Source organism: Kwoniella newhampshirensis, chromosome 5 (genome assembly GCF_039105145.1).
Source record: "Kwoniella newhampshirensis strain CBS 13917 chromosome 5, whole genome shotgun sequence".
NCBI lineage: Eukaryota > Fungi > Basidiomycota > Tremellomycetes > Tremellales > Cryptococcaceae > Kwoniella > Kwoniella newhampshirensis.
Window position 1 is genome coordinate 211,490 of NC_089959.1, and position 26,010 is coordinate 237,499.

At 51.2% G+C, this 26,010-nt stretch overlaps 7 protein-coding genes across 7 annotated transcripts; 4 read left to right on the forward strand and 3 right to left on the reverse strand.

Annotated features, from left to right (window-relative positions):
• Positions 1-4,417: 4,417 nt before the first annotated feature.
• IAR55_002675 (uncharacterized protein) lies at positions 4,418-5,096 on the forward strand (the record flags this gene model as incomplete). Its single annotated transcript, XM_066945788.1, has 2 exons — positions 4,418-4,681; positions 4,755-5,096. The coding sequence occupies 2 exons, from the start codon at positions 4,418-4,420 to the stop codon at positions 5,094-5,096; spliced, it is 606 nt and encodes a 201-aa protein (XP_066803289.1).
• Positions 5,097-6,164: 1,068 nt separating this feature from the next.
• Positions 6,165-6,852, forward strand: IAR55_002676 (uncharacterized protein; the record flags this gene model as incomplete). The annotated part of the gene is made up of 3 exons (XM_066945789.1): positions 6,165-6,419; positions 6,563-6,645; positions 6,768-6,852. 3 exons carry the CDS (start codon positions 6,165-6,167, stop codon positions 6,850-6,852), a joined length of 423 nt encoding a protein of 140 aa, XP_066803290.1.
• A 323-nt stretch (positions 6,853-7,175) lies between these two features.
• On the reverse strand, positions 7,176-8,242 carry IAR55_002677 (uncharacterized protein; the record flags this gene model as incomplete). The annotated part of the gene is made up of 3 exons (XM_066945790.1): positions 7,176-7,903; positions 8,025-8,129; positions 8,197-8,242. 3 exons carry the CDS (start codon positions 8,240-8,242, stop codon positions 7,176-7,178), a joined length of 879 nt encoding a protein of 292 aa, XP_066803291.1.
• Positions 8,243-8,776: 534 nt separating this feature from the next.
• IAR55_002678 (uncharacterized protein) lies at positions 8,777-11,057 on the reverse strand (the record flags this gene model as incomplete). The annotated part of the gene is made up of 11 exons (XM_066945791.1): positions 8,777-9,194; positions 9,262-9,568; positions 9,625-9,645; positions 9,705-9,768; positions 9,835-9,913; positions 9,961-10,102; positions 10,170-10,248; positions 10,320-10,425; positions 10,521-10,606; positions 10,682-10,748; positions 10,870-11,057. 11 exons carry the CDS (start codon positions 11,055-11,057, stop codon positions 8,777-8,779), a joined length of 1,557 nt encoding a protein of 518 aa, XP_066803292.1.
• A 170-nt stretch (positions 11,058-11,227) lies between these two features.
• Positions 11,228-12,516, forward strand: IAR55_002679 (uncharacterized protein; the record flags this gene model as incomplete). Its single annotated transcript, XM_066945792.1, has 4 exons — positions 11,228-11,424; positions 11,483-11,514; positions 11,566-11,883; positions 12,089-12,516. 4 exons carry the CDS (start codon positions 11,228-11,230, stop codon positions 12,514-12,516), a joined length of 975 nt encoding a protein of 324 aa, XP_066803293.1.
• A 712-nt stretch (positions 12,517-13,228) lies between these two features.
• On the reverse strand, positions 13,229-16,909 carry IAR55_002680 (uncharacterized protein; the record flags this gene model as incomplete). Its single annotated transcript, XM_066945793.1, has 4 exons — positions 13,229-14,944; positions 14,993-15,522; positions 15,573-16,272; positions 16,868-16,909. 4 exons carry the CDS (start codon positions 16,907-16,909, stop codon positions 13,229-13,231), a joined length of 2,988 nt encoding a protein of 995 aa, XP_066803294.1.
• A 2,010-nt stretch (positions 16,910-18,919) lies between these two features.
• Positions 18,920-25,761, forward strand: IAR55_002681 (uncharacterized protein; the record flags this gene model as incomplete). The annotated part of the gene is made up of 14 exons (XM_066945794.1): positions 18,920-20,259; positions 20,310-20,669; positions 20,729-21,002; positions 21,059-22,884; positions 22,943-23,081; positions 23,216-23,404; positions 23,473-23,646; positions 23,706-24,151; positions 24,206-24,486; positions 24,588-24,788; positions 24,851-25,150; positions 25,210-25,351; positions 25,430-25,556; positions 25,621-25,761. 14 exons carry the CDS (start codon positions 18,920-18,922, stop codon positions 25,759-25,761), a joined length of 5,940 nt encoding a protein of 1,979 aa, XP_066803295.1.
• Between the last annotated feature and the right edge of the window lie 249 nt (positions 25,762-26,010).

A 26,010-nucleotide genomic window follows, 5' to 3' on the forward strand; every position in this document is an offset into this window, starting at 1 on the left:
GTGGCGAGTTGCTCTCTTCTTCTCTGGGCGATTATGATTACGATTCTCGATAGATACGCTATGTTCCGATCTATTCTGACATGATCCCTGGCAGTACATCTTTTGCGCGCCTGTCCATTGTATGCACACGGGTCTACGACTGTAGGTTCTATTTCCATCCACTTGGCCAACGCGAGATGCTTCTTGTGCACGAGGCTGCACTACAATGATCGCGTGATCGTATGCAGTTTAAACACACGCACACACATAGTAAGAGGAAACGCATCTTTTTTCGGACCTTGGTTCGCCGGCAGATGCAGATCTCTTCATGTCGTCTGGGCCCGCTGTCCATTTGCATTTGCAACTGACTGGTCCCACATAGATCGCTTACCAGCCTGTAACCGTTGGACCGTCGAAATGAATGGTAAGACGGCATTGCCGTCCTTGACGATAAGCATCGTGTGCAGGCACATCCGAAGGGGGAGGAGTCCCAAGTGTGTGGGATCGTCCTTTGACTGAGAGGCAGACCGGTGACCTGCTTTTCGCTGTAAGCGAAGCGAGGTTACTGGGAGAGAGGATGGGACTGTACATGATTTCAGGGAGATGGATGTTGTACGGGATGAGTTACGACGCTCATGGATCAGCAACGATAATTGTCGCTTGTCGTCTCTTGAGTTCAGATGGTCCCATTTCAGAATGTATGATTGGTGGAGTTAGCTGGATGTATCTGGGATCAGTGGAGGGCAATCGATGACTGGGGTGTATGCGGATCATCAAAAGCTGGATGACGCGCCTGATGACCAAAGTCGGGGCGGGGAAGGCTTGGTTTTCTTCTATTTTGGGTTTTTCTCTCCCCTTGTGGCCGATTTGATCGGGGATAGGGAGAAAAGTAGGCATACGTCGTGCAATTTATTTTTATTTCCTGTCACCGCGTGGGTCGGTCTCAGGCACGAGCCATTCTTGGCATTTGTGCTGTGTCTAGATGCTATACCAGGTATGTCCATACGTTAAGCGAGGTTTTTGGCCATGTATAACTTATTTGTCACTCGCTGCTCCGGAAGATTGGGCTTATTTCTATCGCCGCACACCGGTGTGTGTGTATTTGCTCCCTTGGACGGAGATCTGTCAAGCTTAATCGCTACCGTTGTCCCGTCACTTCGCCCATGACTGTCGTATAGGCCCGAGTATAAGCGAGGACCACGGCTTTTACCTTACGAAAAGTGTACGAGCGCCAGTAGGGTAGTAGAGTGGCTACTGCTCGAGTCATGTCTGATACCGTTGGCGCGAGTCTGATCAGAGATGAGATCTGTTCCCCATCACTTCCCTAATAAGCAGTCATCTGATCTGCCATTGCCCTGATTCCAGCTCTCTGGGTCCAAGCGCGCAGATCAAAGGTTCCGGTCTAAACGAGAATAGCGGAGCCCTTCGCATAGGACTTGCTCTCGTTGGTCCAGAGTGGAAATGGAGAGTAATCGGCTCGCCGCAAAGCCCGTGGGGCTCGTCATGTCTTTGATCGACCACACAGATCTCGAGGCAAAGAGGTCGAACAAACGGAGAGGTCCACTTCAGGTACAGTATCGCACCAACACTCGGAAACAAAGAAACAACTTGGAGATGTGTGTTTGAGCTCATCTCGAATGCTCGGTGGTGACTGGAGGAGTCTTGAGCTGAGCTGCGGAGAAATGACTGGAGATAGGGATAGGCCATTCTCACGGATCATACACTAGAGGTCCGGCGGTCCGCTTTACAGCTACACTTGCAAGATCATACGAAACACCGCTCCTTTTGCGTACCTTGGCCGCAAAGAATGATGCCCTCAATGCATTGAGAGGGTGTTCGAAGTGGTTCGAACTGGACGACGGCACTTTGACGTGTCAAGCTTTTACACGTCAGATCAAGCCTGCCTTGTTGCACAGTTACAGGTATGCTTCGCAGACTCCATCAGACTGAACACCGTCGCTTCCTCTCTTGACTGACCTGCCAGGAGGTTGGATTGATTCCTGACGACTCTGTCAGAGGACAGGTGACTGATCACCTCTGATGTGACCCGCACAAAGCTTGTACGACTCCAATTCACTTGGCTGTATGCTAGGGATGAAGGTTCCAGTCCTCGACCGTCTGGTCCGATCGGATTGCCACAAGCGTAACTTATGGGTGGTAAGCTGTCGAAGGTTCGGATATGGCATGGTGAAGGTCGTCCTTCCTTCAGCTCTGTCTGATAGAGATCCTACACGGGCTACGATGGGTTCGTTATGAGTTTGACATTTCTCCCTTCATTATGTGCTTGTCGCCATATACCCGCATCAACCACTGGTCCAACAGACCCGACCTCCAGGATCCGTCTCTGTCCCGGTGTCCACCGTCCTTTCTGGAAGCCTTTTGGTAGTAGGGTCATATCAATGAGGAAACGCGCCTCCTGCCTTCTGCACGGATGTTCACAAACGCACCATGTATCTAGGCGAATCGCGGCCAATCTATGTGTCTCGGCTTTCACACGCGCCCCCGCGAATGTGCAGAAGAACCCACTATACGTAGTCTCTATTATGATGATGTACAGTAGGCTTAGCTAGATCTTCTTACGCTTTCTCTGAAAATCTAACTAATGAGCTTCAATCTTTGACACACGTCTCACGGCGAACGTAGGCCCGTCTCTGCGAGTATTGCCATTGTAATCGCACGGAGATATCTGTCGGATCCGGGAGGAGAGCTATGTCCTGAGCGTGAATGGGTCCCGCCTAGCCGTTTTGAATCGTGGTGCACATTTTGCCTAAAGTCATCAGGAAGATCCAACGCCACATCGAGTTCCTTGAAGGACAAAGGGATTCTGATTTCCTCCCGAACTCACAAAGCCGGTTCATGGCACCCGACATCGACTTCTGCAGTCTCCAAAAGATTACCAAATAGGCTTACGGCAAGTCGCCTCTTCGAAAAGCTCCATGATGCTCAAGGCCATATGTTGTCATCTCACGTCTCTGACCGTCACGTCAAAGAGCGTAAAGTAAGCAGACCCATCGGCTTGATGAGTTTGTCTGCATACCTGCATTCTGTAGCACGGTCGAGGACCTCATGTGTGCCAAATTCGCTCTTACAAGGTAGCGCTTAGCCTCGGAAGGGCTTAATCATCCAACCAGCTGGTTCGGCTGAAGGAAGCGTGGTTAGGTCTTCGGTCTGGGCGCCCTCTCGGATCGGAATATAAACACGCGAGCTATACGGCATGCTTCACTTGACGGACATCTGCTCTCCACGAGGCGAGTACAGCGCACGAAATCTCGTGCTTGAGTATGTAACGATAGCGGCCAAGTAGTGACATGGGGCTTGACAGCTTCCAACCAGGTGACAGGTCCGGCCGCACTGTACGCTGTCTCGCGGCATCTCCGACCGTACGCAAGGGTGGCTTCTCCTCCTCCTCCTCCTCCTCCTCCCCCCCCTCCTCCCCCTGCTCCTCGTCGCTCCACTAGGTACAGGCTGGGCGTCACTCTGACCCTTCGACAATGCATCAGACTAGTCGTCGTCTGGATCTCTGGAGATGCAGTAAAGGTTCAGGAATGTTGATGCGCAGGTGGTGCCACAACCAGGTAAAAGCAGCTGTGGGTCTCCCGCTCGTTCCCTGAATATCATCACGTCACTTCCCGTCCCGCTTTCCGTCTACCACTGTGAAGACTTCCCACGTCGTCTTGATACGGGCTGGACGTCGTATCCAGACCTGGGGGGTTGTACATACCTTTAAAGTATGTAGTAAGCCCTCCCGTTTGCAACGCTTTTGTCAGTACGGACAGTTTCGTTCTCAGCCTAGAGCGAGGATCATGGCAGGCGCCGCGCCGCGCTGGGTGTGTATTGGTGGACAGGCAGAACGAAGTCGCGATATCGAAATACAACAGCAGCAACCATACACAGCGCAAAGACTGGTAAAGAGGATGAGGTACCCTCTGTGGGAATGACAAGATCAGGGAAAAGCGGGTAGTCATAATTCATGGAAACATGGCAAATCCCTGTATCGTCGTCGAACTGGCTTGGACTTGTGCCCCACCTCGTGGAGATTCTGGACAGCCAACATTCTACCGCGGCACGCTACCGAATAACCAAGTCTCCCTCTTCTGGAGTCACGGCGTGATGATTGACAGGGCGTCCGCTGGCGCTGTCCTACAACGTTTGAAGGGATCCCTTACGATATCGGAGAATGGGTAGTCATGAGAAAACAGCATGATCTTCTTCCCGTGTCCGTAACTGTTTACTCGGTGACCACACACATATCCGCCTCGTATTCGGGAGTCAGGCCAAAGAACTCAAGAGTGTATACGCATGTATATATGTACGATGGGAGCGAGCTTTGGGAACGATCCTCTGTGTTACTTGTTCATTTGCGAAAACGAGACGAGAGCCCAGACACTGGACATACCCAGACGGTGGAGCGAATCAAGAGGACACCAGAGAATCAAGAATGTTGACGATCCCTCTCATACTGTCTATCCTTGGACTGGCAACACAGCTGTCCGAAGCTTTACCGGTACATCAACATCGGCAAAGACATCCACGATGGACGATCGATTCCGCTTTAGAGGTGGTGCCGGCGTCGGGATTGGCGAACCAGATCTCATGGAAAGGTGCGAGCGAGAGACCGGGGAGTATCTCACTGCTTCAAGATGAACTGGATGTAGAAGAAGAGATAAAGATCACGACGACAGCAGAGGGAATGAGTGATGCGGTGAGTCGATCCGCTTGTCTGATCGGTTGCGTTCCGGACAGGCTGCTGATGAGAGCAATCAATGTCTGGGCAGGAGGAGGACGAGTCGCTCAATCACGAGAACACAAGGATGAAGGAGCTCGAATGGTCTACCTCAGATCCACGACCGCCTCCAGTCGACTCGTCCGCGGAATACGACACAGACGTCCTCACCATCGAAGAACTGCTGCAATATCTGGAAGATACAGAAGGTAGTGGTCCGTCCGATGACGACCGCCTGCCGCTGCTGGAGGCTGAGAAGGACGAGACCAAGGAACTGAAGGATACAGAAGATTGGTTCAAGTGGCTTGATGGGGAAGACGAAGAACCTGATTGGAGCACGGCGCCGGGGGACGAACAACCGGAAGACATGGCCAGAAGTGTATTGGCCGGTTAGAAGAGAAGATTAGACGGTGGTTCGTTGTGCGGACACAGACCATTCAAGTCATCGGTTGTCCATTATCACGTTGTATGTATCTATTCACAATCAGGAAGCAGCACGGCGTGGTGACACACCCAGCCACGAGTAGGTGAATGTGATGTAGCACTTTGTATAGACCGTCTTCCACCACGTGTGCTAATCTCGCCATAAAACCTGCAGCGCCATGCATTTCCATCGCATCGTCATGTGCTCAAGACTCGTAGCCCCTCGCAATATGGCGTGGGTGTGATGCATCAGTAGTACTACTAGTGCTGCAGCATGGTCGTCGTTCCCGTTCATTGCAACTCTGCGTAGTTCACCAGGGTCGCTTGCTGAAAACAATAACAGAGAAAGGGTTGCAATCGTCTTGGTGCCTGTGCCGTGAGACATGTCTGAGTCAACAAATCCCTGGAACACGATGACATCTTCTTGGTCATGTTGCGCACACATCCCCCGCCTCGCTCTTTCGCTTTTCGTTTTTGTTGATGAAACGTCTGTTCTGGCACGTATTTCGTCAGGGTGGACCCTCGACGTCATGCACCATTCCAAGGAATAGGTATTCTTCATTTCGATTGACTTTCCCTCTCCATGCAGTCGGTCACAGCCACAAGCTAGCGTCACGCATCGGATACTCCCCTCCACCCTTCCTGCTTTGGATTCCAGAACCCTCCCGTTCATGTCTCGCTCTGCTTCAGCTTGTGGTTCACGGACAGGGTCTGTCAGGAATCAGTCTTCTTGGACTGACTGTGATGACGATACTGCTTCACTGCTCAACCTTGCCTTGGCCAAGCCGACCTACAGTAGACTGCTGTGTAAACAATCAAACGAAAAACAAAGGTGTAACCAGATGATATTTGCGTAGCGAGGTGTCGTCGTATCCTCCAAGTCCATACATGTCATCTTTGGTCTTGTTCTACACTGACAGCGCAACTGTACATAAAAAGAACCTGGCATCGCAATTCTCTAGCCAATCCCATCCTCTGCGACAGCTGATCAGCAGCCCCCCTCGTCTCGCCCGCATCTAATTCTCTCACTTCCAGAAAGATGTTCTTCCTCTACCCTATAGTCATCTTCCTCTTCTCTGCATTACTATCTACCTCCGCCGCACCACTACCTTACTCCCATTCGACCTCTCGTCAAAACCAAGCGTTGACGCCATACACACCGGTAAGATGGTTGACCCATTTCGGAACTTCCATACCCGACGATACGGTGATCAACCTCGAGTGGGAAGGAGGGAGCGGAGAAGGGTTCGAGGTCTATTATATCCCTCAATGGCCTCATCAGACAGATTATGCGGTGAGTGGAGGAAAAGTGATTCACGATCTAGATCACATGTACGGTGGCCTCCCCACGCTGTGTTGCACCTACACCATGCGATGGTTGCATATCGTGAAATGTGAAACCAAGATCATTTCGCTGAGACGCCAACCTCATGCTAGCCCGTCGATATCGCGAACACTGTCGAGAACCATTTCACCTGGAGAACTCCCAAAAGGGACGCTTACCCCGAAGGCACAACCTTGTAAGTTGGGCTCCGGATCTGGGAGATCACTCCTGCTTGCCGTGGCATCAGCATGTAGACATGACTACAGTCTACTCTACTTGTTACTCTCGTTCGAAATCAAGCTGATACTCCCTCCTTAGCATCCTCGGTATCAATGATGCTCTTCAATCACTAGCTGGAGGATGGTACGACGTCACAGGACTCATGTCTTTCGGTCGTCAGTAGCGGATGATAGTCCTCCGGAAGGAGAAGCTCGGGCGGCAATACAATCAATCAGACGAATGATAACGGACATTTCATCGCTGGAAGAAGAGCCATCTTGTATCCATAGATACCTCGCATTTAGTATCAGTATAACCGATCAAATGTATATCCAGTCCTAGCTAGGTATAGTATAGCAGAAAACTCGTACTTCCTCTTGACGTGGCACTCTTTCACTTAGTCTAAACTACAATATGTTGGTCGCCTACAGTGTTCTTCGGTCCAAAGACGCTCTCCTGTCCGTTGTACCCACCAGCAGACTGTCATGCCACGACCACTCCGTATTTTCACCTCCGGCTACCCTGCTGAGCCTCAGTATTGTTATGCCCCGGCCACTGTAACACATTCCACTCTTTCAGATGTATGATCTGATACGTATTCTCCCAAACGGTCTGCAGATCGAACCCATCCGTCTCTCCCCAGCTGTTTCTCGCATAGACTAACCTCGTCCCATTACCCAGATCCGTCCCATTATAGACGGCATAATCGTGGCCCCAGCCCATCATCGGTGTCGAACGCTTGATAACCTTCTCATCGACCGTATTGAATATCACCGGAGTCCCCCCTCTCGCCTTTGACAGATCGTCGAAAAATTCATCAACGTCAGAGTAGTTCGCGCGTAATTTTGACGAGGTCGGATAACCTGTGAGGATCGAAAGTCCGTATTCTGCAGAACCACGATTAGGATCCCAAGTTCCGTTGGAGGCAATTACGCCAGGATAGGGATATCGAGTCCCAATCGAGAGGAGGGATTGAGAAATCGCATCGTGCCACCAATTCCCATCGGGATGATCTTCGGTAGTAGACTTGTTGTACACGCTAGCTGTCTGAACCGTCGGAGGAGCAGCGAGGTCATTAGGGTTCCACAGGGTCACTTGGACAGAGGCGTCTTGAGGCCAGGACGTGTTGACCATAGGTGCTCCGTTGCCGTAATGAAACAAGTTCTCCATCCAGTCTGTGGAGGCGATCAGAACTGCGAGAGCGGAAGCGTCTGCCCAGCAGTTCAGGACGGAAACTGGAAGGATCAGGTGTCGTAGAGATGCCGAAGAGGACGCGGGAGAACCGAATAATCGGTATTCGCGAACAATCAGCGACTGGCGTCGATCTGATAAGTTACCAATTCTTGACTCACTCACCCTGCTTGACATCCCGAACATCGGGTCCGCTCTCGTTCCATAGACCTAGATAGACATCTCTCTGCGCCAGATCATCTCTCTGAGATAAAGCAGGCTGAGCGATCACTGATTCAAAACTTCTCATCAGCCGGTGTGTTCGGATAGAACACAAGATTGGCGATGGCTCACTCACCGAAAGACGCTAAAAGCAAAGAGAAGACAGTGAGTCTCTGGATCATCTTGATAATCTGCAGCTGAGAGGAGATGGAGATGTATGCCTGGGTACAGTGGCCGAGTGGTCGAGTTTGTTGAATGAGCTGTACACCTGCGAAGAAAGACAGGAATCCCGCCAAGAGAGAAGCTTGAGGTGTCGATAGCGGACACCGTGGGTACGTTTGACGACGAGAGTGGTCCTGTCGTTACTGTAGATAGCACACATACAGTAAACGATAACTATGTCGGATTAAAGCTTTTTTCTCATATGAGACATTCACATCATGTCGCAAGTACTCCGCAATACCATGAAAGGAGCCTTCCTTGGTCGAGTTCCCTGGTCGGTCACACACATCACAAGTGTCAAAGGAGCTGGCTGGTCGCAGTTCCAGTCGAGTCATATAGCTGCGTTTAAGGGGAGTACTTCTCTTCCCCTTATTGATAGCAGTAGTATACACATTTGTGGTATTTTCGGCGTCTATTAACAGTACGAAGAAGCTCACTGAGCTATTCATGGAGTATCCCAGCTACTCTGAAACAAGACAAGTGATTTCCAACATCTATCCCTGTCTAGTCTCCCCCTCCTTCTCCTTCGCCAGAACATCCGGAACCTCAGCACCATCCACCCATCCTCTCCAATCCCCATCCCAATTCTCTCCCGCCCACCTCGGTAATGGTGTCTCCCACGTCCCCAACGCTTCTGTCGTGTACCTCAAAGCATGGAGATAGATGAACAGACTTTCCGGATCCGGATCATCTGGTACCGGCACGAAACAATCTGTGCAGAATCCCGGGGGAAGATATGCGGGAGGTATTAGAGGAGAAGGGGTCGTATCTGGTAACGGACCTGTTGGTTGTTCGTTGGTTTGACGACCTCGTAGGGGCGGTACGGTGAATGGCTCCTGTTGAGCTTTCGCTTGTGCGTGTGCTTCGAGTTCGTCTTGTGCCTTCTTAGCTGTGAAGACTACCTCGTTCCACCTGAAATGACCAGCAATCAGGCCTTCTTCTAATTCCGCGGCGGACACAGTTGCACATGAATACTCACTTGACCCAGTCTTCGGCCTCGTCTTTCTGTTTCCGCAAGTTCATTATGATAGTTCTGGCTTGTTCACTCAATAGGATCGGACTGGTCAGATCGATATTGTCTCGTTCTCGATCCGCTTCTCTCCCCTCTGGCGCGGCGGTGCCCGCTCGGGAAGCAAGAGCTTTGGCGCGAGAATACCCAGCGGAGGAGGGAGCAAGATCCACTCCGCCTTTGCCTAATGATGAGCCCCAAACAGCAGGTGGCGAGTAGAGTGGGTCATTGGCTATCGGATGTCCGAGATACTGGAGATGTACTCGGATCTGGTGTGCTGGTGCGGACGTAAGACGAAGTGACAGAACAATGGAGGAGGGAGGATAGACTCACTTCGACCCGTTTGCGGTCGACCTGCCGGGGATGCTGAGTATCAGTGGTCGTTCGTCGGAAACCTTTTCAATTCTACTTACATCTCACCACACTCTGATCCCGCTCGGCATCATATGATATCCGCTTGAATATAGTTACAGCGTCCTTCGAAGAGGTCATCAGCTTTGACGCCCTCACAACATTGGACGAGCATGCCAGCCACAGACATACCTTGCCCTCAGGTGTTATGATCACCAAACCCATCTGTCGGTCTACTGTCAGGAGCGGTTGATCGACCGTGATCTCCTCTCTATTATCCCCATTAGCATCCAAACTTGCAGTGAGGAGGAACCTTACTCTGGGAACTTCCCCTTCACCCGCGCGACATACTCCTTCTTCACCTTGCCTTCCATGAACTCTTTAGCGAGATCACTCGCCGCTTTCCCAGACAAAGCTAAAATCATGAGACCCGAAGTGAGGCGATCCAGTCGATTGACGGCTACACCGAATAGGTGTCAGTGGTCTTGAACGATGATGGTCTGGGTTGGCGGTCCTGATAGACTTACAATAAGCCTTGATACCATAATCACTCTCCATCATCTCCAGCACTGTATGCCTGAAATATCGTCCTGTAGCATGTACCGGCTGGACCAGATGAATGAGCCTTGATCAAGAAAATTTACCAACAATCAGGAGGACATTTCCCTGTCACTCACCAGACTACCGGGTTTGGAAATCACTATGAATTCTCGTTTTCGATCCATATGAAGAATAAGGACAGGGTCATTCGTGACTGGCGGTTCGTGTCGGTGAACAGTGTTACTGGTAGCCGCCGCGATCAGTCAGTAAGAACCAGCTTGCATCTCCAATTGTCTCTTTGCACTCTATGGCGACTCTCCTTGGGCTATATAACTTACTCGATACGATCTCCGTTCCGTAAGATCAGATCAGCTCTAGCTGTCACTCCGTTGACTCTTGTCACTCCAGAGTCGAGGGCATGTTTCTGTCTTTGCCGTCAGCTGGGTATAACTCCGGATCGAGAAGCGAGTAAGGGGGCAGTATGTGCGCCGGGACCTACATAGTACTCCGTAGACCGATCCCTGAATTCAGTCGAGATGACCTCAAGCAGTTGTCTTCCTATCCATCTATATCAGGACCGTTGCGCCTTCGTAAGCTCTGCACACACTTCCAAGACCGAGCGAAGCAAATGACGTTCCCTGCACACACTTCCAAGGCCACGCGAATGGAATGGATTCGTTCACTCACCTCTCTTTCACAAAAGTCTTGTAGGGCCACCAATACGGTTTGATATACCTCAATTTCGGATTCATACCCTTTGGATATTTCTTCGAAGTTTCGGTCGACGGCAAGATGGATTCGGGGGTGGGGACCGAGTGAGATGCGACCGAGTTGCCTGGCACAGAATCGGGGTCTGCAATTGATGGTGAGGGCATTTCGACCTCTCTTTGCTGTGCACTCGTCAGATAGATCACGGTGATGGTAGACGATAGGAGCAGCGTACTTGATGAAACAGCAGACAGCATAGTCCAGAGGAGATTAGATTTTTCTGAAAGTTGAGATGAATGTTGACAGGAGCCCCGCATTTGTTAACAGATTTGAAAATATGTTCATAGATAATCACGACTATCCTCTTGATCAATCATCATTCTTCATCAACACCACGCCTACAGCAGACAGCAAGTACCGAGACTCAGCGACTGCACTTGTGAGTATGGCCCCGAAGAAGCTCTCGGTGCAACTGTGTCAGGTGTGCTCGAGCCAGCCGTCGAAGTACAGGTGTTCAGCATGTCTGGTCCGATAGTGAGTCACCCCTACCTCCAAATGGCCGAGGGTGATGCTAATAACTTCGGACGTTCAGTTGCTCTGTACCTTGCTACAAAGAGCATAAAGGTCAGTTCTCGGTGTCACGATATGAACCTCGAGCTGATAGATCTTTCGTAGTCACATGCTGGACCACTACTTCTCAACCTCAACCCCCCGCTCCCGAGCCTGCGCCTCTTCTCCGCGAAGAGGATACCCTTCTCGAACCAGCACCTGAACCCGAACTCGAAACACAACCAGCAACTCAACCTCAGGACGAATCAAACACTTCTCCTTCACCACATCCACAGCTGCAGACAACACAAACGACCACACAAGCACCGCTGAAACCGTTGACTTCCCTCTTATGGCCTCCCGAACCCGATTCGTCGATATTCACCGATCCGCTGAAGAGGGAGGATCCGAAACCTTTACGGCGTGAAGAGCTGTTACAAATAGGTGAGTGGGCTTCTGGTTTGAAAGAAAAGGTAGACGCAGAGATCGTCACTGTAAATTGTGGTTGGATATTCTAATGAGGCACTGAGGCGGTGACTGTACTGGAGCACAATCTCTTCTTCAGCAAAAATCAACTCCTCATCCATATCCAGGTTCTACACATGCCCTTACGGATACTCAAGCTGATCGGCCATCTCATCTCCTATAGCTACCTCACCACCTCTCCGATCATTACTATCCTCCACGACCCTCCCTCAAATCCTCCGACTCCTAGATGATCTCCCACCTTCCGCACGTCATTCCATGCTTTCCCGGTTACTAGGCCTCGACACCAGCACTCTATCCCAACCAGCCGGAACTTCCCGATCCTTCTTGACAGGCCGCGAATCACCTCCTCCCCTAGGCGAACTTTTAGATACATTAGCTCAATCCCACGGCCAGGCTTACCGTAGGGAAGGCAATGCAGATCGGGATGTAGAACTGGGATGGTGGTTGAGAGGTAGTGGAGGTGAGAAAGTCTGGATAGGAGAGGAAGAGAAGAAGGTCATGAGACTGTTTGCGGGGAGTGTGTGTACTGCCATCGATGGGAGTGGAGAGGTAGCTTGGGGTCAAGGTGGGTTGGAATGGGAGGTATAAACAGCAATTTTCAAGAGTAGGCAGATAGGGAAAGGCCTCATCCAAATGACTTGCAGCACTGTCAGAATATCAATCGTCATCCAAAAGGCAGGAGTAGAAAAGTTGTATGCATATATGAAAGCGTGGTACAGACGTGAACCATCGAGATAGACTTCTTACACTCTTGCGTAGGGTGCTTGGACCCAAGACTCCCAATCGACATGTCCTTACCTCACTCGCGATCTATGCTGACCGCCAGACGACTTCGGTCTGGCTACTGCTCGAAGATTTACTCAGGCGTGCAGAGTACCGCCCACGTCCCACAAGAGACACCCAACGATGCATGCTCTCCCGTTCACTCAGCCTCATTCACGAGAACGTAAGGCTGTCCATGTACAAGAAGACTAAATCACCAGAACCATTATTGAAAGAAGCGCAAACTGCTATCGTGAGAGACACAGCAAGAACAATCACGTGTGTGTGTTTGTGTGTGTGTATACGAGGGAGAATGGAGAAGATAGTGACGAAACAAGCTACAGATTGCGTTTATAGTTCTGTTCTGTTTGTGGGTGACGACGTGCGAAAAGGTCCGTGTATGCTAAAAGGAGAGGATTTGATATTATAATGTCCCTCCGCTCCGAATGAATGCGCCATCACTGCTCTTGACCAGCCTCTCTGATACTCCTAAGAAGCGATCCCTGACTATCCCTGACTTCGTCTATGCTGACAACACCTACACAGCCACTGCCATCGACGTGGGCTCTTCTCGTCCGATCAACACCGTCTCGTTGGAATCCTTGCTACTTTCTCTTTCAGGCTGCTCCAAAGAATGCGATTCCTCGCTCATGCTGTCTTTCCTACTGGTGCTTCCTGCATCCGTGACAGAGGGAGAGGTGATCGGCGTTCCCGTGCTCATGTGCGAGGCATGGGAATGAATATAAGAAAGAGCAGAGTCTCCTGAGGTGGAAGGAGTAACCGGAAGAGGTACCGGCGCTCCCAGTGGTTCAGCAGGCGCACCTGCCGTGCCAAAAGCGTGAGAGATCGAAGTGGGATCGGATGAGTTGTGTTCTGAGCTGATCGATGTAGGTCGAGGGTGACTCTCTTGAGAAAGTCTGCGGGGCATCGGTCGTGGGCCCATCACAGAACCACGTTTCCGGTGGACAGAACCAGAAGGGGATGCAGAAGTATTTTCATTTGAGGTTGTCTTCGCCAGTGTGTGTGCAGGAGTGGGTGCAGGAGACGTAGGGATACCGTACGACGCTGATCGAGTGAGCGATTGTCGTCTTTTCTCCGCTGACAGATCTTGATCCGTGGGTGCAGTCGCAGCAGAGTCAGAATGAGGGGCTACAAACGGGGCAGCCAGCAAACTATCTCTGCGAGCAGGAAGAAGTGCCTTCTCCTCTGGCATATTAACGACAACATTGGTCACAGCTTGAATCACCGTCTGAGGTGTCTGAGGGGGAATAGTCCTCTCGACTACCGGTCCAGGTGCAGCTCGTGATGACGCCGGTAGCTTTGGTACCGGTGGGACGACGCGCGAAGGTTCCTTGTCATCGGAGCTTCCCATGTACGAGAAACGCTTTTTGATCGTGCCAAAGAGGGATCTCTTTGGCTGGATCTGTGGTCTAGTCGGAACACCGGTCGGCTTAGGTGCTGGCGGAGGAGGAATCGGGGCGATAGGTTTGGCAATGGATTGCAAGAGAGTAGCTTTTTGCTCGGGAGGCGTGCTTGCGCCTGTATTGATTTGTCCTGCTGCCGTCGCCGAGGAGGGCTGCGGGACCGCGGCAGCTGGAGCGACATTCGTAGTGGTTGTTGAGAATTGAGCGGGAAGCGGGGGAACGGGAGGTACCGTTGAGCTAGTCGTTTGTGACGGCAACGAGGAAGTCGACTTCTTCCTGCCCAAGATGCGCCTACTCCCCTTAGCTGCCTTCTTTTCAAGCTTCCGTCTCGCCTTCTCCTCCCTCTCCTTCCGCTTCGCATCCTCCTTGGCTTTGATCTCAGCATCTCTAGCAGCCTGCTTCTTGATAGCCTCAGCTCTTGCTGCCTCAGCTCTTTCACGGGCCACCTTGACGGCCTCTGCTTTCTCGGCGGCTTTTGCGTCCTTTGCGAGCTGTTTCTTCGATTTCTTAGTGTTCAGTGCAAGAGCGGGACCTTCAGTGGGAACGGGAGGAGGTGATACAGTCCCGGACCTGTGAGCTACGTCTTCTGCACTGGTTTGCTGGCTGAGAGGGCTAGGTGCAGCGGGGTTACTGGAGATAGGGGTTACGACGAGCCCGGTAGAGGCCGAGGTCCGCGAAAGGTGAGGTGGTGAAGCACCTTCGGGTAGGTCAGAACCTGGTAAAGACGCCGTCTCAAGAGGTGGCGAAGGGTCTGCAGAGTTGACCGGTGGAGCGGACAGGTTGGAAGAGGTCGTGGCAGCAGAAGGTGTAGCATATGGGCGGCCATAATGCTATGCACATTATCAGCAACGACTCTCGTTTGATTCGAACGGACTCACCTCGCCGCCGTCCAGACTCCACCTGCCCATCCCCGCACTCCTAGCGAGAGGAGCTCTAGACCCAGTAGATCTCGATCTGGAATCCTCATGTATCGCACTTCTTCTTTTCTCCTCCACTGACATGGTTCCTACGGCGCCCAACCCTCCTCCCATCGTGGCGGCGATGGCGTATCCCCCTTCTCGAGGTGCGAGACTGCTCAGAAAGTCTCTTGAATAGTATGAGGATGGCGGTAGGCCGTTCATACCGGGGAATGACTTGTTCGAGGGAATATTCTGTGAAGACAACGAAGCGGAGGACGAGTGGGCAGATGAAAGGGTGCCTGGTTTACCGACAGTGTATACAACAGGAGAGGTAGGTGTAGACCTAGCACCCATTGGAGACATGGCGCTGACGGTAGTATCAATTGATGCTTCGCGCGATCGGCCTCGCTTCGACATGCGCTTGCTGGGTTTAGAGCCGAGCTTGGCAATATTGGTATACGATTTTGATTTGATGGGTGGGATCACATCCTGTGGGGGAGCAGAAGGCCCTGTTGCGGAGGGTCAGCAAATGTCCGAGAGGCACAGAAACCGAACACACATATGACATCGCCAGGAAGACCGGGATGATATCCCACAGGCTGCTCCATGGCCTTACTCAGTCTTCTGATCGTATCCAGCGGTCGCTCTTCAGCAAGTCTTGTTGGGTTACTCATATCTCGGATGTCTTGTTCGTGATTCATCGCCCACAATTCTTCACCGGTCAAGCCGCTCAGGTCCTGGCTGCTGCTGACTGAAGACCTATTTGACCCGGTACCACCCTGTCGCCTACGGAACGCAGGATTGGGCAAAGCCAAATCCGCAAGGTTCGCCGATGAAGAGTTGGGCGATTCATGCACGGACATGCCATTGGGTAAAGCGGTTGCTGGTTGACGTGCAGAAGTGGTCATCATGAGATTCGGATGTCTGCGGGCTGAAGGAGGACCACTGCCCGCTGAGGTGGCCGAGGACTGTGAAGGTGAACGTGTCGTTCCGACTCTCGACCCACTCGCCAGGGGTGGAGAGTTACCCCCTGGACTTCGAGGTGATCGGCTTGAGACGGTAGAGCGACGTTTCCAAGCTGGAGGAGGAGACTCGGGATCGCCTGACAGTTGCCGGTGGAGTGTGTTGACGGTCGAATTGGGAGATGTAGCGATGCCGCCTGAGCCGTGCGATGTTCGAGAAGAGCGACGTGAGCGACGACGAGCGAGTGTGACTTCATAGGGGTTTTCGTTGGTCTCCTCTGGAGAGGGAGATTGATTCTAAAGTCGCGACAATTGTCAGCTAGGGAAGCTAAACAATGACCTCGCGGATTATCGCTAAATAAACTGCGGAAAGGGGATTGTGTTGTGAATGGACAGATGCTTGAGCGGAACTCGATGATGCAGGTCGCAGAACAAGATGAGAGGACAACGCCCGTCCTGCGACGGGGAACGTGGAATATTGGACTGTGGAGATGGTACAGAGAGGTCTGGAGAGGAGGAAGATTCCACACTCGAGCAACCACGGAAGGTAAGATCTGCGCAGTGATGTAAGGAGGAATGAAGAGGCTAAACACAACCGATCTGCGACGTCTAACATCGACATATCGACGAGCTGAGAGGTATATTCCGCTGCGACTCCCCACTTTGGGGACCGCAGCATGCCAAGTTGAAATATGAAAGAAGGGATAAGAGCGGAAGGGCATATCAGGGTAAACAAGTGGATTGGGGTGAGACGACCGGTACACCCCATGTTCGCGTGTCCAGGGGAACGACCACCTTGCATCCTCCTCCATGCCGTCGTGGATAACAGAAACGATATCCCAACCGCTCTGAGCAAGCAGCGATCTGGATGTAGTTGTCAGAAGAGACTCACCTCCTCAAAGGGCTGAAGCTGTGTTGCGAAAGCGGTAGCCATCTTGAATCCAGATCCTTATCTACCTCCCTGAGATCCGGTATATCCTCAAGTCTAGCTTGACTGTCGTTAACGAATGGCTGAGCACAAGAGCTGCGAATGACGAGTGCACGACACGATAGGGATGTTAGTCTTCAGGCCGAAGTATAGAAATGGCGTTCTACTGATAGTTCCCTGTTGTTATCGTTGTTGGTGTGGTCCAAAATCGAGAGTCGAACCGAATCGAAGTGATTGGCGAAGGGAAAACCAACGAATGCGAGAGATGCGATGGGATGGATAGGTTGTCGATGTACTTATCGATTGTGGATCATCGAGGATGGAATGCCGAGCACAAGGTGATTGGCGTTTGGATAAAGCTGAGAGTATCTTGGCGACCGTAAAGGTAAAAATCAGGACAGCTAATGCTATTATCTTTGGTTTTGTAATCGCAGGAAGGTAGCGGTAATCACAAGGATGGAAAGGGCTGTGCTCCGTTGTGTACAGTTGCCGAGAAGCCTGATGATGACGAGAGAGTGGAGGGCACAGGGAGAGTGAGTGGGAGAGACAACGGTGCCGTGTTGTTCGAGGGAGTTTTTCACCTGTCACTGATCTATCGTGTATGCGCAATCTATCGGGATGAGTAGCGATGGTGATGGTGATGGAGATGGACTGGTGATAGACGATTGGTCGTCCGTATTGTGTGTGTGTGTGTTTGTACGTTGAAAGATGCTGGAAAGAACCCTCAATGTCTAATGTCCCAGTATAGACCCAGTGTGTAAGGGTCGGTCAGTTGGATGAGATGCTTGAGTGGGCTGACGTCAATGCAAAAATTGCACAGTAAAAACGCCTCCCACCGTCCGCTTCGGTCACTTTTTCACCTCCTTCCCTCTCTCCGCCCTTTGCAGCCTCGTTTCTTACTTTTCAGGGCGACCAGCAGACAATCCGGAACGGTGACTTCCCTGATTCCGTCCAAGAGCCTTTTTATTACGGTTGCATGCAACTTACAGAAACGTGAAGGCTTGATACTTTTACAGCATGCAAAGGTCGGACATCTATCTGTAACGTGCCGCCTTGGGTGTGCGCTCCCGCCCTCAGTTTCATAGCTCTCTCACTGATCCCAGACCTCATGAAATTCGACGATCTGCTTATGCATGTGTGAGATATCAGGGTTTGTTTCCCGCTCTGCTTCTCGGGAAGGGAGATGGTACAAGTCCGGGGTCGGCATCTGCGCAGTTGGAGGGTGGAGACTGTGAAAGACGGTACATGCGAGTGATCCAGATAAAGGTGAACGTAAGTCGCGATTCACATCGTGCTCACTTATCTCAAAGTTGGAATGCAGTCTTGGCCACTATTCCCTCCCGCTACGCACTAAGCCTTGTCGAGCTTTGAGACCTTCACAAACCTGGCGTGGTCTAAATACAACGGCATCAAAGAGATTCGCAATGCTTTCCGAGCTCTTTCGTATCGGATGCACGACGAGAAAGACTGTTGCGAACAAAAGCGTTGTGCGGGCAAAAGCTCGAGCAACTCAATTTGCGCTACGTAAAACAAGCACAAGCTCACACAGGTTTCGGCTGATATCATTCAGCCCCAAGGATATATATACATATATGAGGCAACTTGCTCTTGTCATGAAAAGAGAGAGGGACCGGAGCTGACCTACGACTGAACTCCAAGTGTTAGTCCAACACACCTAGACTTTCAAGCAATTCTTGACTGTCAATAAAGTCTCTCACCGTTGGCACTCACGCATGCATGTATGCATATGATGTCGATTCAAGGCCAAAGGCCGCCGTACAAAGTAGCTCGGCGGTGCGGTGTTGTACAAGCAGGTGCCACACTTATCTACACTTGCCTAGTGCCGTCGAGTGAGCGCCGCGTTCAGCATTATCGTCTCGCGCCAAGTTCGGACACGTCCACGGTCCATTCCATAATCTGCTATCCCAACAACGACCTCACGACTCTCTGTCACTTTGCATCTTCAGCACCCTTCCCTCAGACTAAGCAGGTCTTCGTGACCATCACTATAACGAGATGGGAGAGGTCCAAGCGAACGGAATATCGACATCACCACCACCCTCCACCCCAGAAGTGAAGGTGCGCGTCGATCCACCTGCTGGCCCGGATGAGATCGCTGTTGAAGCTACTCCTGTCGGTCTGGGGATACAGAATGGACCACCAACACCTGTGAAAGAGTTACCACCGGCGCCATCATCTACGGCAGGTACTCCTGCTGTTGCCCAGTCTGAGCACGAAGCTTCCACATCGATCAATTCTCCTACGGCAGCGGCGTCTCCCCCTCTACCTCCACCAAAACCCAGGAGAGGCATGTCCATCAGAACAGAGAGTAAGGAGACACTGGATGATGTCGAGCTTGGGAGTAGATCAGGAACACCTGCCCGACCAGGGTATATGGCGAGGGGAGATAGTGAAGGGTCGAGAAGGGTGTCCAATCCTGCTTCAGCTTCGGTGACATCGCTACATTCGATGACCTCTTCTGTATCTCACACTCCATCTCGACCACACTCCACACATCCACGACCTCTTCCTGGAGCTGGATCTAATCAACATTCTCGTCGTACGTCGACCGCCACCCTGTCTCTCTCCAATATGGGGATGAACGCTCCTGGTCCTCAGTTATCGACTGTCCTCATCACCCCTCCACTTCAGATACTGGTCAATTCAAAGGAAGCGAAGAAGTCCGCCTCTTTCCATGCCGCCGCGCAACGAGCGTTAGATCTGTGTCTGAATGGTGAAGGAGGGTCCAACGCCGCATATCTCCATCCGAGGGAAATCTTCGAACCGCTTCGACTGGCGATATCCAATCCTCAAACCACTTCAGTTCCCATCTTGATCACATCGCTTGATCTCCTCTCTAAACTCATCTCACATTCATTCTTTGCGGAGCCCAACGGTCCTCCGAAAGGATTGTCACCACTCCCCGACCTTATAACCCATACCATCACACTTTCCTACTCCGAACATTCCCCGCCTACAGTCGCTTTGCAAGTCGTCAAAGCGCTCATGGCGATCGTCCTGTCGACCGACAAGGGGATGCTCGTGCATCAGTCCTCTTTGCTGAAAGCGGTCAGAACGGTATACAATGTCTTCTTGCTATCAAACGATGCGGCGAACCAGGTCGTTGCGCAAGGAGGATTGACCCAGATGGTGCATCACGTGTTTGGCAGGGTGATCAGACCGGATCCTAAGAGCGCTGCTATGACCGGGAGGAGGAGCGGAACAAGCGAGAATGAGGCAAGACGGGTCGCGTCCAGAAGAGATAGTGCGAATGGACGGGAAGGATCAGAAACACCGTCTCTGCCACCTACGCCCGCGCTAGAGGAGAAAACAAACGGTGAAGGGAAGTTGACCCTGTGAGTGATTCGTGCTTTTCAATCAAGTCATGCCACTAAAATGCCAACAGGGAATCATTTTCTGCGCCAAACCCAAATGACTGCATCGCGATCGCCCCGGCGCCCATTGGCAATGATCCAGAACCCTCGCTCGACAATTCCGACTCCTCGCCTCGACTGCCTCAGCATACTGTGTCTATTCCGGTGCCGGACGGAGATGCACTGGACGTACCGGAGCCGATCGCTCCTGCAGCTTCATCGTCAATGCAAAACGGTCGGGGTCCGAGCATGGGAGGCGCCATGGACGAGTCGGAGGGCAATCTTGATGTGAATGGCAGACCCATCCCGACGGAGGAGTTGTTCGTCAAGGACGCTTTCTTGGTATTCCGAGCGCTGTGTAAGCTCACACAGAAATCACTGGTATCCGAAAGGTGAGTTATCGCTTGTTAGCGAGACTCAATTGTTATGCTGACAAGCGACATGACCATAGCGAGAAAGATCTCCGATCCCACGCCATGAGATCGAAGCTTCTTTCTTTACACCTCGTTCTGACCATACTAAAGTCTCATTCTGACCTCTTCGTCAACCCTCTGGTGTGCATCCCTTCCAACACATCACTTGAGATGACCCCCTTTCTCCAAGCGACTAAGCTCTATCTATGTTCGTGCCTATCGAGAAACGCAGTCAGTTCTGTATACCAGGTATTCGAGCTGAGTGTGGAGATATTTTGGTGTATGCTGAAGTCGATGAGGGCACAACTAAAGGTGCGTGATCATTATGCTTATCGCCGAGAGCGAGACTGATCTGCGAGGACGAGCAGAAAGAGATCGAGCTTCTCCTCAACGAGATTTTCATTCCTATCCTGGAAATGCGGCATTCTACTATACGACAAAAATCGATCATTCTCGGTGTCTTCATTCGACTGTGCCAAGATCCACAAGCACTTGTGGAGATCTACATCAATTACGACTGCGATCGTGGCTCTCTCGAAAACATCTATGAACGACTGATGAACATCGTATCAAAGATTGGCCAAACGCACTTTGCTCCGCCCAGCAAAGAGGAATTGAATCAAGGCGGGTCGTCAAAGCAAGCGAGTGGATCCAGTGGACCAGCTATACCTCCTTCGCTCAGCACATCAGCCTTGGCAGGTGAATCCGGGCATAACGCCGCCCATTACGCAGGTCTGTCTCCGGAAATCAAACTTCGCAGGCAATCTTTGGAATGCTTAGTTGCGGCTCTGCGATCGCTGGTCGCTTGGTCCACCTCAACGTCAACCTCAAGAACGCAGAACGAAGACGGGCCGCGGGCGAGCGAAGATGGCGTTGGGCGACATCATGCATCTGGATCTGTGTCTGGATCAAATGCCGAGTTGACCGCTCCCACGCCAATTTGGCCGTCGGATCCTTCAGGGCGAAGCTCTGTCTCTGGTATCGCTTCAGGTGTGAATACACCAGAGATTGGCGAAGACGATGTCGACAGATTCGAGAGCGCAAAGCAACGAAAGACGACTCTGCTAGAAGGAATCAAAAAATTCAATTTCAAGCCCAAATCAGGTATCTCCTACTTGGTGCAACACGGTTTCATCCGAAGCAAAGCGCCACATGACATCGCTAGGTTCCTGCTTACGACGGAGAATCTCAGCAAGGCCATGATCGGAGAATATCTGGGTGAAGGCGACGAAGAAAACGTAGCGACAATGCACGCTTTCGTCGACATGCTCGACTTCTCTGGCATGCACTTCACTGCTGCGTTGAGAATGTTCCTTCAAGCTTTCCGACTACCGGGAGAAGCACAAAAGATCGATCGATTCATGCTGAAATTTGCGGAGCGATTCATGCAGAACAACCCCTCGACATTGTTCGCTAACGCCGATACACCGTACATCCTCGCCTTCTCGGTAATACTGCTCAATACCGATGCGCATAATAAGAACTTCAAGCAAAAGCGAATGACGAAGGCAGAGTTCATCAAGAACAATCGAGGCATTAACGATGGCAAAGACCTGCCGGAAGAAATGCTGGACGAGATCTACGATGAAGTGCAGAGCAACGAGATCAAGATGAAGGACGAGATCGAAGTCCCCAGTACATCCGCGTCAGGCGGACTTGCCAATGTTGGACGTGATCTACAGCGAGAAGCATACGTCGCTCAATCGGAGAATATGGCTTCAAAGACGGAATCATTACTCAAGGCGATGGTGCGACAACAACGAAGAGGTGTCGTCCGAGCCACCGATCAGTACCACACAGCTTCGAGGTTAGAACACGTGCGATTCATGTTTGAAGTCTCTTGGATGCCCTTCCTTGCGGGTATATCAGCGCCGTTGCAAGAAACAAACGATATGGACGTGGTCGACTTGTGCTTGGAAGGGCTCCGATCAGCCATAAGAATAGTTTGTCTCTTCGACATGGAACTCGAGCGAAATGCCTTCGTCACAACGCTTGCCAAATTCACTTACCTGAACAATGTAGGCGAGATGAAGGCGAAGAATGTGGAGGCTATCAAGAGTCTGCTGGAGATTGCAGTGACAGATGGAACTAATCTGAAAGCTTCGTGGAAGGATGTTCTGGTGTGTGTTAGTCAGTTGGAGAGGATGCAGTTGATTTCTAGCGGGATGGACGTTCCGGATCTGAATCGGACAACGTGAGTCGCCATCGGTGTGCACCAGAGCATCTTTGCTGAGGTTGTAAATGTTTCCCAGAACTGGAACGGACAAGCGGAAATCGTCGGTCGCAGCAAAGAAAAGGGCACCAGCCGATGAGGTTGCGGAGGAATCCAGATCATCACAGGTCACCGTTGCGGCAGACATGGTCTTCTCGATGAGCAAGAATCTGTCAGGGGTACGCTTTTTCTTTCGTGCCTATAACCTTTTACAACGCTAATAGTGAATTCTTCTTTTCTACTTCCCTCGGTTGCCTTACGATCGTCTCGTCTACGATTTCATCTTGCTCAACTGCTCGCTCGTACGCCACAGTCCGCTATCGTTGAGTTTGTTCGAGCTCTCAGCGAGGTCTCATGGGAAGAGATCCAATCTTCCGGCTCATCAGCTCGACCGAGGATGTTCAGTCTGCAGAAACTTGTCGAAATTTCCTACTATAATATGGGCAGAATCAGATTAGAATGGTCAAACATCTGGTTGATCCTGGGAGAACACTTCAATCAGGTCAGCTGCTTATTCTCAATTTCACATTGACATACATCAAGCTGATCATTTGCGAACCCCTCCAAAAGGTCTGCTGTCACAACAACCCTAACGTCAGCTTCTTTGCTTTGGACGCTCTGCGGCAGCTGGCAATGAACTTCTTGGAGAAAGAAGAGCTGGCGCATTTCCGATTCCAAAAGGATTTTCTGCGACCGTTCGAATTCACGATCGTGAACAACAAGAACTCAGATGCTCGGGAGATGGTGAGCGGGTTCTCAAAGCAGACACATCGCGCTGACTGTGTCTTGCTTGGTTTCTAAAGGTATTACAGTGTCTTCAACAAATGCTCCAAGCTCGAGTCCAAAATCTTCGATCAGGTTGGCGAACAATGTTCGGCGTTTTCTCCGCTGCATCTAAAGTACTCACCGAGCGAGTAGCCAATTACGCGTTCGAGCTAGTCACCCTAGTGTACAGGGAACATTTCTCACTAGTGGTGAAATACGGATCATTCTCAGACCTCACGATCTGTATCACGGAATTCTGTAAGGTCTCGAAATTCCAGAAGATCAGTCTACAAGCTATCGAGATGGTGAGAGGGCTGGTGGGGAAGATGTTACAGTGTCCCGAGTGTCTCTTGCCGCAGCCGGGAGAAGAGACCAATGGCCAAGTAGGGAAAGGGGATGAACCACTGGTCAAGTATTGGCTACCTGTGTTACATGCCTTCTACGAGATCATCATGACAGGAGAGGATCTGGAAGTGAGACGATTGTGAGTGGCGCACTCGGCTTACGTCGCATTTCGCTGATCACCCTATCCTCGCAGAGCCCTCGACTGCCTTTTCGAGACTCTCAAAACCCATGGAACTGGTTTCTCCGTCGAGTTCTGGAATACGGTCTGCCAACAAGTCCTCTTCCCCATCTTTGCGGTCCTGCGAGCCAAATCAGACGTCAGATTCAAATCTGCTGAAGATCTAAGTGTCTGGCTGTCAACCACTTTAATCTCGGCGTTGAGGGATCTGATTGACCTATATACGGTCTACTTCGAGGTTTTGCAGAAGTATCTAGATGGTTTGTTGGATATCCTTGTGGCCTGTATTTGCCAAGGTAAGCAGAGTTTCCTCCACGACATCATAGCTTGGGAGGTTGGCGAGAAACAGGACTGGTGTATATGGGAATGCAAGCTAACGTCGGTCTCTTTTGGACAGAAAACGATACTCTGGCCAGGATAGGAACTTCATGCTTCCAACAGCTTCTGGAGCAAAATGTTCGAAAGCTTAGTACTGAAAAATGGATGTCGATCGTTTCTGCCTTTGTCCAACTATTCAAGACTACAACTGCATTCCAACTCTTCGATCCCTCATTGCATGCAGAGGTCGAGCCAACAGGAACACTGGATGACCAGGATGGCGAGTCTCGTCAGAAGCGTTCTTGTGCCGTGACGAAGCTGATTCTTGAGCCTTTCATCCAGCACCATTCCAAAAGTTCGTAGCTCCCGCACCGCTAGAACCCGCAACCAACAAGCCCACCTCTCTCCCTCCGACCTTGACCTATGGCGAACAACGACGCATCTTCAAGCAAATCATCGTCAAATGTGTCTTGCAACTCTTGCTCATCGAGACGACGCACGAGCTGTTGCAGAACGACGAGGTCTACAACACCATCCCGGCAGAACATCTATTGAGGTTTATGGGTGTGCTGGACGACAGCTGGAGATTTGCGAGAAAGTTCAATGCGGACAAGGAGCTGAGGATGAAGTTGTGGAAAGTCGGTGAGTACGGTTGTAGACACTGGATATCTCTATCCTAACAATGATACTGTCGTCTTCAGGCTTCATGAAACAGTTGCCGAACTTGCTGAAACAGGAATCGAGCTCTGCTGCGACGTTGATTAACGTGCTACTGAGAATGTACGAGGATCCTAGAGATGCCCATCGAGCCACGAGGAACGGCGTTCTGGAGCGATTAGTACCGTGAGTCGCCTCATGCAGTCTCACCCGTGATCTAGCATCGAGCAGCAGGCTGATCGTGGGAAAACATACTTGATACAGACTGGCAAACGAGATTATCAAGGACTACATCGCTTTAGATCCAGAAACACAACCGAGAAATATTGCAGCCTGGACGCCGGTAGTCACTGATATTCTGAAGGGATGTTATGGATTCGAGGACCAAGCTGTGAGCGGTGTTGGATCTCACTGCCAATCGAAAATACCCAGGCTGATGTTCTGCTAAATTCTAGTTCGAAAAGCATATTTCTACGTTCTACCCCTTGGTCACGGACATTTTGTTGAAGGATGTAGCGCCAGAAATGCGAGTAGCGACGAGAGACTACCTGAGAAGAGTAGGGCAGATCAAGGGGTTCATAAAAGGCGGTCAATGAGATCAACACCAATAGAAGCGAATCAAGGTAACCTGGAGGACGAATGACGTTGCGTTGTATCATACGTATGGACGGTGACGATGATAAACTTGATAGGCAGGTCACAGTATACATTCTGTTTATGCTACATTCACGCATGTTAGACGACCATGGTCATGATTTAGGAGATGACCGAAAGTGGAGGTCCCTCTCGTGAACATGGATTCGAAACATGACGACAAGGGGGAGTGTACAGAAGAGGCTTGATTT